Source organism: Canis lupus, chromosome 5, assembly GCF_011100685.1.
Source record: "Canis lupus familiaris isolate Mischka breed German Shepherd chromosome 5, alternate assembly UU_Cfam_GSD_1.0, whole genome shotgun sequence".
Classification (NCBI taxonomy): domain Eukaryota; kingdom Metazoa; phylum Chordata; class Mammalia; order Carnivora; family Canidae; genus Canis; species Canis lupus.
The window spans coordinates 33,740,019-33,752,577 of NC_049226.1; the positions used below are offsets into that span (position 1 = coordinate 33,740,019).

The following is a 12,559-nucleotide window of genomic DNA, read 5'->3' on the forward strand; positions in this document are numbered from 1 at the left end:
AGGGGTTGTGGGAGAGCTGGTCCCCTGGAGTCAGGCCTTGGATGTCAGGCGGCTCAGGGGAAGGTCTGAGGATGATGACCAACCAGTGAGTTCAGGACCCCAGAGGAAACGCCAAGCTGTTAGAAGAGAACTAATTGATAAATTGGGCATCATTAAAAGTGAGACCATTTGGTCTGAGAAAGGCATCACCGTTAAGAGAATGAAAAGACGAGCCACAGATTGGGAGAAAATATTTGTCAGACACGTATCTGACAGAAGACTGGCATCCAGAACATACAAAGCACTCTTAAAACTCAATAATAAGAAGACAAACAATCCAAATTAAAAAAAGAGTGGGCAAAAGATCTGAAGAGATACCTCATCAAAGAAGATAATCACATGACAAACCCATGAAGAGATGCTAAACACCACAGTCACGAGGAAATTGCAAATTAAAACAGCAATAAGACATCATCACTACACACTCATTAGAATGGATAAAATCCCAAACCATGACACCACCAAAAGTTGATGAGGATGTGAAGCCACAAGGATTCTCATTCATTTGATGAGAATGAAAAAGTACACAACCACTTCGGAAGAGCTTGGCTTTTTTTTTTTTTTTTTTTTTTTAACTAAATATACCATATGATGGGACAATTGTGCTCCTTGGTATTTACTCAAACAAGCTGAAAACATATGTCCACACAAAAACCAGCACATGAATGTTTAGACCAGCTTTATTCGTAATTTCCAGAAACTGATATCAACAAAGATGTCCTCAGTCGGTGAGCAAAGAAGCAATCAGGGCACACCAATAAATTAGAATATTATTTAGCAACAAAAGGAAATGAGCTGTGGAGCCCTGAAAACGAAACATAAATACATATTGCTAAGTGGATGAGCCAATCTGAAAAGGCTAGTTACTGTATGGTTCCAACTCTATGATATCCTAAAATATGCATAATTATGGAGGCAGCAAAAAGAACCACTGGCTGTCTGTCTAGTTAAGAAAAGAATAGTCTCCAGGTTGAATATATATTTGCCTATGCAGGAAATCCATTTCCTTCACAAATTGTGTTTCTCAGAAACTTCTCCAACTTATCCAAATTGCCAAATTTATTGGTGAATTTACAATTATCCTTTCATTGTATTTTTAGCGTATGTAGGATCTGTAGAGATGTCCTTTTTTTTTCAAGCATGATATTGATAATCTGTTCACTAGGGCCTTATCCACTAGTACATCGGTTTTCTAGTTCATAGATTTCTGCTCTTACACTTTTTTCTTCCCTTCTTTAGGATTTAGACCTTTCTTCTATATTTTTGAGATGAATATACTCCCTTCGATGTCAATCATTTGAAATTGGATATTCCAGTTGTACTTGAGACAATGTGAATCCTGCGGCTGGGCAGTGTTCTATTTCAATGAGATCAAATGCATTAACTGTTGTCAAGATCCTCTATATCTCTATTATTTTTTTGTCTATTTGTCTCTCAGCTACTGAGACAGGTGTAATAAAGTCCTTCATTATGGTTATAGAGACATTAAATCTATCAATTTTTGCTCTATAGTTTAAAGTTATGTTATTGCATGCATACAGGTTTATGATTGTGATATGTTTATGTTGGATTGACTCTTTGATCTTTATAAAATGTCCTTTTATTTTTTTAATAAATTTATTTTTTATTGGTGTTCAATTTGCCAACATATAGAATAACACCCAGTGCTCATCCTATCAAGTGCCCCCTTCAGTGCCCGTCACCCAGGCACCCCCACCCCCCGCCCACCTCCCCTTCCACCACCCCTAGTTCGTTTCCCAGAGTTAGGAGTCTCCCATGTTCTGTCTCCTTTCTGATATTTCCCACTCATTTTTTCTCCCTTCCCCTTCATTACCTTTCACTATAAAATGTCCTTTTAAAAAAAAATGCTTGTTGCCCTAAAATCTTTATCTGATATTAGTGTAATAACACCAGCTTTTTGGGTCAGGTTTGTTACTCTTTGGGTCAGGGTGTTACTCTTTTGATCCTTTTGTTTTCAGACTTTGTGTTCTTATAGCAAAGGTGTGTCTCTTGTGAGCAGCATATTAAAAAAAATCGTTGGACAATTCTAGATTGACTTTTTTCTAGCATGTTAAAGATGTCATTTCATTGTTTTCTGGCTTCCAATGTTTCTTTCTTTTTTGGCTTCCAATGTTTCTGTTGAGAAGGGAGCTCTCAATTTAATTGTTGATCCTTGGAAGATAAAGTAGATGTTTCTTTTGGCTGTCTTTAGGATTTTCTCATTACCTTTTTCTCCCCCAGGAGTCTTACAATGAGAGTTTCTCAGCCCTTCCTTGTTTTTCATGACACTGATTTTCTGGCGGAGTGCTAGTCAGGTCATCCTGTAGAATGTCCCACAGTCTGGGTTTGTCTGGTATCTTCCTCATGATCAGACTGGGGCTATGGGATTTGAGGAAGAAGAGCAGAAGTGAAGTCCTCTTCTCATGTGATTTTGTTTTTATCCTGTGTGAGATTTACTAAGTTTATTGAATCTATGGATTGATATGCTGCATCCATTTGGGCCAATGGATTTTAGGCAGAGGAGACACCGTGCCAGTTCCAGGCCCAGGCCCTGGGAGGCATCCCACGTCTCTGCTTACCCCTCTTGTGCTAGCATGCTGACCCAAGGTGCCTGTGAGACCCCCAGGTAGACCTGAGCCCAACCTGCAGCTTGAGGCCAAGCTGCTCTGAGCCCCACCTGGATAGAGTGATCCCGGGATGTCCTGTAGGTGCATGAGCAAGAGTAAGGGACCACAGTTTCCATCCCCCGGGTGTTAGGCATGTTTTAGTCACTAGCTGGTGATAAGCTAGAGCATCTCATGGTTCCCCCCCTCCTCTATCCCTGGGAGTTAGGCTGGCAGCCCAATGCTGACCTGCTCCTCCCAAGTCACAGGTGTGTTCCAACATCCTTTCTACCTTCACCTGCTCTTCTCCCTGTGAGGGAAGTCTAAGAACATCCCCACATCCAGAGCGCCAGCAATGAGCTCGCTTCCCTTCCTCTCAGCAACATGAGACTTGTGTGGAACAGCATCAGAGAACATTCTAGCACAAATAAATTTTCTATAGAGGGGAAAATCACAAAGAGATAAACAGAACAGTCCCCCAAGAACCTGTTTACTGCTGCGTGGGAAGCGGTTTATGGGAACTTAAGCAACTAGCAGTTAATTGTCAGGTAGCAAAATAACCGTAGGTCAAGAGATACAAGACTAATCAAGTTTTATTTCAAAATAATATTAAATTTTGTTTGTTTATTCTTGGATATCTTGTTTATCATGTAGTAGCACGACCTTCTCATGCAACAAGAAAACCATGGAATGTATCTGGCAGACCGCTCCTCTCTGGAGTCTGGAACAAGTGCAGATGGCAAGGACCGGGGACGAACAGCGACACAGGGTAGGAGCTGGCTCCGTTTGCTCCTCTCCAGTAGTGAGTACTCTGGGCTGGGGTTTCAGGGGCTCCTGCAAGCACAGAACCTTTGGAGCCAAGTAAAGCAGGAGGAGTGGAAGGAGGGGCTCTGGGCCGGTTACAGTCATCTTTTTCCATGGCTTCTTTCTCCACTTGTACCGACTGCCCACATCCTGGTCCTCAGCCCTGCCCTCCCCGATATTACCCTATCCCTCATTTGCCTCCAGCTCCCCAACCACTCCAACATGGCAGCTTTACATTTTTGGCTCTCACATCCTGTCACCCATGTCTCCCAGCCAGGCATGAAGCCCCTGGAGGCCGGGTTCTCAACCCACCCCTCTGGGATCTCACCCAGGCACCAGAATGGTGCCAATGGACTTGTGGGCTGGGAGATTCCATATGCAATGTGCACCAACGTCAGGTGTGACGGGGCCCAACCTGGGTTGAGAAGTCGGTGAGGGCTGGGGGCACTCGTGCCAACCCCCCTCTTACCCTCGCCAAGGCCATTCCTCCTCCAAAGAGTAAAACTGACCACTCCTTGCCCCTCTTAGTCTTGGTCCTGCCTCAAGGGTGAATAAAGAGCATCGGAGAGACGGTGAGAGTGTCCCAGCGCCAGGCAGGGGGAGTCGGCGCAGAAGGGCAAGGCCACTGATCTGTACCGAGCAAGCTCCAGCTACCAGCCAGCCACTGGGCCAGGTGCTTTGGAGACAATTTCAACCCCTCAAGGTCTTAGCACTGAGGAAGTAGAGGCTCAGAGAAGCCAAATCACTTCCTTCTGGCCGTTTAGCTAGAAGGTAACCGAGCTGCTGTTGAATCTATGCCTGTCCTGTCTCCCAAAGCTGTCAGATCCAGAAAAGGTCTCCGGAGAGAATGTGTTCTGGGTCCTGACCGTAGACAGGTAAAATATTAGTGCTGTTTTTCAAAGGATCCAGAGAACTTGTGAGAAAAAGAGAGAGAGAGAAAGAGAGAGAGACGGAAGGTACTGAAAGTCTGGGAAGAAATTCCCATTCTTGATTCTACCACCCGAACCCCAGATACAAAGGGTACCTGAAGACTTCGACAAAGTAAGGGGTGTCCTGGCCAAGGGTTGGAAGAGGAGCCTAAACCACCAGAGCACCAGAGCCTCAGATCTTTCTAGAAAGGATCCTAGACCATGCCAGTGGTCAAGGCCTTGGGAAGTCAGCTCATCCATCCCTCTCTTGTCTACTGTGAGTAATCTGAGGGGCCGTGTGGTGTCAGCCGCTGTCTCCCTAATGCCTGCGTCTTTCCTAAACAGCCCCAAGGGCCCAGAAACCTCCAGGCCGCTGTCTGCTGCAGGGCCCACAGCAGGACCGGATCCAACAGAGGGCCGTCCAGTTCTCCACAGGGAGCGGGACCCTAGTGGCCACCACGTGGGTTAGGGCTCCGAGGAGGCTGCCTGCGCAGGGCTTCCTGCCCTGGCTGCTGGTGAGGGCCCCCCTAGGGCAGAGCTCCGCTGAAGGTCATGATGGGCAGGCAGAGGAGGGAGCAGAGGTCAGGCGCCTCCTGGGCGGGCAGGTCGGGGGACCTCTGGGGTTGGGGGCGGAGGCTGCTCTTCTCTGGCTTGTAGCAGGGTGAGACCTCACACCTGTGGGGCAGGCAGGAGTGAGGGCAGGTCCCCCCAATCCTGCAGCTCCGTCCGGGGTTCTAGGGGGTGGCGCAGAAGCGGGCCCCCTCCCTGGGCCCCCCTTCCTACCGGACCACGCTCTGCAGGATCTTCCTCTCATCCTGGTCCAGGCACACGGCAAAGGGGCAGCCGTTGGAGCCGATGATCTGCACCTTGTCCACTTTGATCTGGGATGTGCTAATCTGGAAGCAAGGCCCTGTGGTCAGCCCCGATACCCGCCTCCCCCGCACCCCCTGGCCTCCACCCTCCCAGAGTCTGGAAGACACAAGTGCCCCCAGGAGAAGGCCCCGCGGTGAGGCTCTGGGTCCCCGACACCCAGGGTTCCCTCCAGAGCCTTTGCACACAGATACAACCCCCCCGGGCCTGCCTTCCTCCCTGGAGGCCACCGCACCCCACAGGTGTGCACCCCCACACCGCACCTCTGCTGCCTCCCCTCCCCACCCTGTACACGCACACCTGCCAGGGTCTCCCAAAGCCCTGGCTGCAGGGAGAGGGGTGTCCTTACCTGGTTGAAGCCCTTCTTGGACTTAGGGTTCTGTCTTTTCACCACTTCGGTCAGATTTAGCGTCAGAGCCTCGGTGCTAGAGTCTGAGGTGCAGGGGGGGCTCAGCTTGGGGGCAGGGTCCCTCTCTGTGGGCACGCCCCCTGCACCCCACTGCCCCCAATCGCCCCCTGTGCCCCCGTGCCCCTGCTCCCCCACCTACACCTCACCGCCCCTGCTCCCCCACCCTTCTGTGCTGCCCCCCTGCGCCCCACCCCAATGCCCACCTGCACCCCCCAGCTGCCCATCACTCACCTGCACCCCCGCCCCTCCCCGCTCACCCTACCTGCGCCCCACTCCCCTATCGCCCACCCACGCCCTGCCCCCCTCAGCTCACCTAGCTCCTCCTGCTTCCGGCAGGCTTTGTTCAGGGTGATGGATGTGCACACCTTCTCCATGTTACTCCAGCGGCTTCGTCCACTGATGGCTCCCTGGAAATGCAGCTGAGCCAGACCCTCTCAGCCAGGGAGGGGGGCCCCAGACCCGCAGGCGGACGGGCAGGCGGGCGGGAAACAGGGAGCTGCAGCAGGCAGCACTCCCCAGGGAAGCTCTCACCCATTCAGCAGCATCTGCTAGCTTCTGCTCCAAGAGCCCTCCAACCCCCAGACCCCCGTAGGGACCTTGATGACTCCAGGGAGCATGTTAGGTCCCTGGCCTGGCCCACGGTTAGCAGGCCACAGGGGCACTGAGCCCTCTGCTGTGATTGTGGGCACCCCTCCCACCCTCGCCTCATAAACCCTCTTCTGCCCACTTCTGACACGGGTCCCACGTCCCAGGCACCCAGCCAGGCACAGCAGCCCAGTGGACCCTGGGCTCCCCCTCACTCTGCCTCTGGGAACCTCGCCCTTGTCCCGCTCACCCTCAGCCTTGCAGCCAGGCCCTCACTCCATGTGGGAGCTGCTGACCACACCCAGGTGAGGGGGAGAGAACACTGGGGTTGGAGGGATGCTTTGGAGGTTGAGGGGGAAGAAGGATGTCCACTCCCTCCCCTCTGTCCAGGGGGACTGCTGCCATACATGGGGGGCCGACTCTGGGTGAGGAAGGGTCAGGAGCAGGCCCCGGACGGACACGCACCCCAGCGCCAGCCTCACCTTGCTGTAAATAATCTGTAGTGTTAGAGGGACGGCCTCTCGGTCCCCATCGATGCCCAGACGCTTGCTGCCAGGACCTGTACCACACAGACAGACCTTCACTCCCTGTCATTGCCGGCCCCCCCTCCCAGACCCTAGGGCCTCGCCCCCGGGGCCCTGTCTCCCCTGGGCTCAGGCAGCACGCACCCGAAGCCTTGATGGCACGTGTGGCAGCAGAGTGACCCAGCTCCAGGGAGTGGATGAAGATCTCTGTCATCTTCTCCCCGGTGATGAAAGTCAGCTGCAGAGGGCAAGAGCTGGCATCAGTGGGGGCTTCTGTGGCACGAGGCTGCTGGCTGCGGGGGTCCGGGGAGCGCTGCTGGAGGTGCTGCCTGAAGCAGGGGGGTGGGCTGGGGTGCGGTGGGGGTCCTCACCTCCGTCTGATAGACCTGCAGCAGCACCGGCCGGGCAGCGAAGCGGCAGTAGTAGAGCAGCATGTCCGCCAGGATGGGCAGCTGGGCAGAGGAGCCCTCCAGGGGCCGGGACTCGGCCTTCAGAGACTGCTGAGGGCGGGAGGCAGAGCTGAGTCAGAGGGACGGGTGGCCAGCGAGCGAGCAAGGGAAACGATGTGAAGAGACAGGTGTGCACACGCACACCCACCCAGAGAAGAGGGAACCGGAGGCAGACACAGCCAGGGAAGGGGTGAAAGCAGGACACAGAGTGGTCAGGGGAGGCCCTGTAGCCCAGTCTCTGCAGCGCCCTCACCTGACACCCGGCCCACTGCGGAGGGCCCTGGACGAGCTGGACAAAGCCAGGAGGTGAGGACAGGGAGGGGACTAAACACTCAGGACCGTCCTAATCACTGCCCTCAATTTGGACTCAGTCTTGCTTCTCACCCGCCCTCCCTGCTCCTTCATGGAGGCCTCAAGCTGGATCCCCCAAAACCAGGGTCTTCAGAGAATGCTCTGTGACTGCAGCCTGTGCCCCCCACCTCCCTGCCCTGCAGGGGCCGCTTACTTGGCACAGGACTTCAGGGGGCAGGTGCATGAGGCCTAGTACGTTGCGCTCATACCAGGGGTCGAGCATGCCGAGGTAGTGGGAGATATCATTGGTGCTCTCCAGCTCCTGGGCCAAGGGACAAGAGTCATTCTAGTCCCCGGGGCCCCGGACAGCATCTGCAGCCCCAACCACAGCTCCTCCCCACCCTGAGAGATACCTGCCAACTTCTAGGTGGTGTCACACGGCACACTGCCACCCCCAAGTACAGGGCAGGGGCTCTCCTGGGAGCGGGGCTCAAGCAGGGGAAGGCACCCCACAGACACAGACTGCTCTTGGCAACTTCTCACTGGCCCCCTTGGGGTGTCTGAACCCACTCCCACTACATTTGGTCCAGGGCTGGGGACATACCGCAGGGCTAGAGTGCTTTGGGGAGTCCGTGGGGAGTGGGGGCGCATGGCTTGCAGGAGCAGGGCAGGTGCTGGAGCCAGTCCCATGGCTTCGCTTCATGGGTACGTAGAAAAATTGAAGCTTGAAGAACCGTGTGAGGAGTGGGCGATTGTTCTCCAGCCGCCTGGTAAGAAGAGGGCGAGGACAAGAGAGTGCTGTGGTCCCCGTCAGCCCACAACCTGCCACCCAAGGCTGGGCGTCACCCCTCCCTGCCCCCCAGTCCGGCTCTTACCGCAGCTTGCTGTATGCCCGAGCCACCTTCCCCGAGATGCGATCAGAGCCGAAGACCACAACGCGCAGTGTGGACGCCTTGGGGTCCTCGTCCCCGCTCAGGAAGGGGCGGCGGCGCTGGTGGCGCGAGGCGGGGGCCAGGAGCCAGCTGGGCAGCTGGGCGCTGAGCTTGGGCTGGGGCAGCGAGCGGGAGCGCTGGGCCCGCGCGGGGGGCATTCCCAGGCCGTCCAGGGGGCTGCAGAGGCTCCCTGCCCGCCGCAGGGGCAGGGCTGTGTCCGCGCCCCCCTCGGGGCCCCGGGAGTCCCTCCGCAGCACCAGCTGGCTGGTGCTCTTGAAGAGTTTATAGATCCTGTTGAACTTCTGCCCCGGCCTGCGGTGGCCCCAGCGCTCCTGGCTGCCAGGGCTTGCGGGCCACTCGGAGGAGCTCTCCTCGCTGTCCTCCATGTAGCCGCTGTCCACGCCATCCGACAGGCCCGAGACAAACGAGGTCAGCAGCTGCCGGGAGAGGGCGGGCCCTGAAGCCTGGGGTGAGCTGAGGGACAGGGTTGAGTCATGGAAGACCGCCGAGCCGGTGGAGAGCACCGAATCCCTCTGGGCACAGTGCCCATCCGTTTCCAAGTCCTCCTCCTCCTCTTCCTCCTCCTCCTCCTCCTGCTCATCGTCCCCCAGGATCCCTGGCTGGAGCAGCTCCTGTTCCTTGAGCAGGATTTCCTGCAGGATGTCTATAGGGAAGCAACGGGAGGCATAATCTGGATTTTTTTTTTTTTAGATTTTATTTATTTATTCATGAGAGACACAGGGAGAGAGGCAGAGACATAGGCAGAGGGAGAAGCAGGCTCCCTGCGGGAAACTGGATATGGGACTTGATCCCAGGATCACGCCCTGGGCCGAAGGCAGACACTCAACCGCTGAGCCACCTAGGTGCCCCTGGGTGTCTGGGTCCTTGAAACCCCTCTTGCACACCCTCAGGACAGGCGACAGGCTCAGACAGACCAGCCCAGAGGAGGAGGAGAGGGTGGAAGGAGGGTGAAGTCCAGCCCAGGGCTTGAGCACTGCCCCCTGCTCTGCTTAGAGCTGCTGGGGGGGGTGGGGAGTGGCTGCACAGACCCAGGACAGGGAGCTGCCCCGGGGGTACGGGGTGGGTGCCACTAGGGCCCCAGCCAGCTGCTTACCAAAGCTGTCCTGGTTCCAGCTGTAGGTGTGGCACCTGGCGACAGGGATGGGGATGGTGCGGAGCTGGCCAGGTTTGGCAGTGTCTGTACGAACACAGGGACAGGAGATGAGGGCTGGAAGGGTCTCATAGAAGAGACCAGCGCCAGGCATACCGTGGGCCAGCTGAGGCTGAGGGGGGAAGCCGGCTGGCCCCCAGCTAGCGCTGTCTTTCCCTGTTCCCACAGGGGTGGCCACCTGATGGAGAGCCAACCCTGACAGTGTAGGCTGGCTGAAACCGGCCCTCGGGGCTGGTGGGGCATGGAGATGAAGGGAGCCTGGGTGCCCCAAGTGCTGCATGGGGCAGAACTGCTGTTCTGCCTTGGACTGCTCACCTGGGGGCTGGAACAGACCCCGGTGAGGATGCACCCCGCTCTCCCAAGAGCCTTACCTAAGACACCGGGGAAGCCAGCTTTCTCTCCTACTGCCTGCAGCTTGGTCCTGAGCCACTGCCGGGCCTCGGCTGCGTCCCCAATGCCCGAGGCCAGCTCCTGAGCTTCTGCAGTCTCCGTGAAGATGTCCTCAAGCTCGGCCAGGCTCTTGGACTGAAAACCCAGGAGGAGACAGGCTTGCTCCCGAACCCTCGGGCTCCTAGGGTCCCCCCGATGGCCGCAGTGGCCCATCTCCTCCTCTGCCTAGTCCCCACATCTACCCAGAATGGGCCAGGGAGCCAGGCCTCCTCCTGGGGCCCCTCTTCTCAGGAAACGGTCACAAGAGAAAGGCCCAGAGCCAGAGCACTGCTGTGGTGAAGGGGGGTGGGGGTGCTTCAGAGCTCCCCACTACAGCCCAGAGAGGGGAGGACACTGCCCAGGGCCACACAGCTGACCAGTCACATAGCCGGGGCTACAAGTCAGGTCTTCCAGCTTCCCTCTAGAGCTCATTCCTAGGCTACCCTGCACCTGCCACTGCAGCACCAAGATGCAGCCAGAGAGGGACTCAGCTCTGTCTGAAGGGGGTGATGATGAGCCCCAGGGGCCCAAGCACATACCTGCAGCCTGCAGTGCAGCCCTGGCAGGTCACAGTGGGCCCCAAAGGTGGCCTGGAAGGCGTGCAAGAGCAGGGTGGTGTAGGCGCTATGGGGCGAGTGCCCAGGCGTGCTCAGCTTGTTGGCCACCGCGAGGAACTCGGCTTGGACCTCCACTGGATTCAGCAACAGCACGGTGCTGGGGACACAGAGGACAAGCTATGGGGGTGCGGACAGTGCAGCCATACCCTTAACATCTGGCGCAGGGGCCACAGGGGGCGCAGGGGGCATGGGGATGCAGGGACCCCAGTCCCAAGTGCAAAGCCTATGGTCTCCTCATGAGTATTTTCCAGCCAGCATTATCAAAGACTTTTTGAAACTGGAACTTCACTGTCACAAAATAAATTGCACCTTCAGTTTCCCATCAGCATATTTCCTACAGGACGTGGGAATGGACGAGAGATGAGCCATGAGGGATGCATCCTGGGGGAGGTGGCTGGGAGTCAGGTGCTTGTTTCACAGGGGCAGCTTGTTTCGCTTGCAGCCTGGCCCAGAGGTTTGGTGGGGGGGCAGGTCAGGGCTGCCTGTGAGCCCCAGGCTCCCAGGACACGCCTTTTCTGACCCTCAAAAGCCATCACCCTGGGTCGCGCAGGGCCAAGTGTAGAGCGGGTGCCCGGCCCTATCTTCTCCCTGCCACCCTTTACGTTCTGTTTATCATGGAAAATTTCAGATGGACCCAGATGTTAAGAGAATCATGACCCCCCCTCACACCCTGCAAGGTGTCGATGGCTCAGTTAACAGTTAACCACACACGACTGTTCTCACTTCGCCCACAGCAGCCCTCAGTTGCTATGTTTTCTGGAAGTGTGTTTGAGACATCACAACATCCCAGCGGTAGAGGCCTCAGGTGAGCTGCTTGAACAGCTCCTGCCCTGTCCCAGGTCCAGCAGAGAAGCACCCTGCAGGTGGCCTTCCCTTCAGCCCCTGCAGAAGGCTGCCCCAGGTCACCAGGTCAGGGTGCAGGGAGTGGACGAAAGGGCCCGGGCCTGAGTCCCCACACTCTAGGAGGGTAATGAATGCTAATCTCTCCGTGTGTCAGAGAAACGGGGGCCTGCACGGGGGTCCCTGCCCCAGCCGCTCTCCCTGCCTGGGCACTTGCTCACAACCTCCACTGACACGTGAGGGGGTCCGCTGTGCAGCGGGATTCGACCAGCAGATGTGCGGCCTCACCTTGCACACTTTCTCTGCACCTGTGTTCCCACCTCCAGACGACCTGAGTGGGACCCTCTCCTCTGTTCCTGCCCCCTCTGCTCCCCCTCTGTTCCTGCCCCCTCTGCTCACCCCTCTACTCCTGCCCCCTCTGCTCACTCCTCTGCTCCTGCCCCCTCTGCTCACTCCTCTGCTCCTGCCCCCTCTGCTCACCCTCTGCTCCTGCCCCCTCTGCTCACTCCTCTGCTCCTGCCCCCTCTGCTCACCCTCTGTACCTCAGATCTGACAAATACCTTTCTCATGGGGCTCCCGTGGAGCTTGAATGCTAGCTACCGTGATGCTTACAGCAATGCCCAGAGCTTGGTACATGCACAGGAGCTGATTATTGGTGGGTCAGCGGTGATTAGTTGCTGTCTACCTGCCTTAGCCCCCTACCCCTCTCAAAGAGTCGTCCTCACTCACTAACCTCAAGCATTTTTGTACCCTTTCTGCCTCTCTCAAAGTCTGCCACAGGCTTTTTTGTTGGATATGACATCGAAGGAATTTAACAATTGTTTGCTCTAAGTGTGAATTTGCAGTGAACCCCGTTGGGGGAGTGAGGATGGGGTGGGAGGGGGTGGGGAAGGGGGCAGCTGTAGCTTCTGAACTGTTGGAAACCAGGGTCTCTGGACCCCTAGTGTCCAGGTGAGGTGGCCCCACACACTTGGCAGGCTGGGACCCTGAAGTAGGTAACACAGTTGATTTGGGTGATCACAACCAGCACTGCCTTTTAAATGAAATAGACTAGGATGCATGGAGCCCATCCAATGGGCATAGGGGTG

General features: G+C 56.0%; 1 protein-coding gene across 5 annotated transcripts in view; it reads right to left on the reverse strand.

Annotated features, from left to right (window-relative positions):
• Positions 1-3,217: 3,217 nt before the first annotated feature.
• PIK3R5 (phosphoinositide-3-kinase regulatory subunit 5) overlaps positions 3,218-12,559 on the reverse strand; it is a 66,570-nt gene continuing 57,228 nt past the window's right edge. For 2 of the 5 annotated variants that reach the window (XM_038536855.1, XM_038536856.1), the window contains exons 7-19: positions 10,554-10,728; positions 9,957-10,110; positions 9,529-9,612; positions 8,358-9,078; positions 8,087-8,249; positions 7,697-7,804; positions 7,114-7,242; positions 6,887-6,980; positions 6,701-6,777; positions 5,947-6,052; positions 5,574-5,656; positions 5,138-5,250; positions 3,218-5,029 (exon numbers count right to left, since the gene is read on the reverse strand). In XM_038536855.1, coding sequence (XP_038392783.1) covers positions 4,882-5,029; positions 5,138-5,250; positions 5,574-5,656; positions 5,947-6,052; positions 6,701-6,777; positions 6,887-6,980; positions 7,114-7,242; positions 7,697-7,804; positions 8,087-8,249; positions 8,358-9,078; positions 9,529-9,612; positions 9,957-10,110; positions 10,554-10,728 — 2,155 coding nt within the window. In that variant the 3' untranslated portion in view covers positions 3,218-4,881. The remainder of the gene's footprint in view (positions 5,030-5,137; positions 5,251-5,573; positions 5,657-5,946; positions 6,053-6,700; positions 6,778-6,886; positions 6,981-7,113; positions 7,243-7,696; positions 7,805-8,086; positions 8,250-8,357; positions 9,079-9,528; positions 9,613-9,956; positions 10,111-10,553; positions 10,729-12,559) is intronic. The other 3 variants (XM_038536859.1, XM_038536857.1, XM_038536858.1) reach the window with 3 other exon arrangements.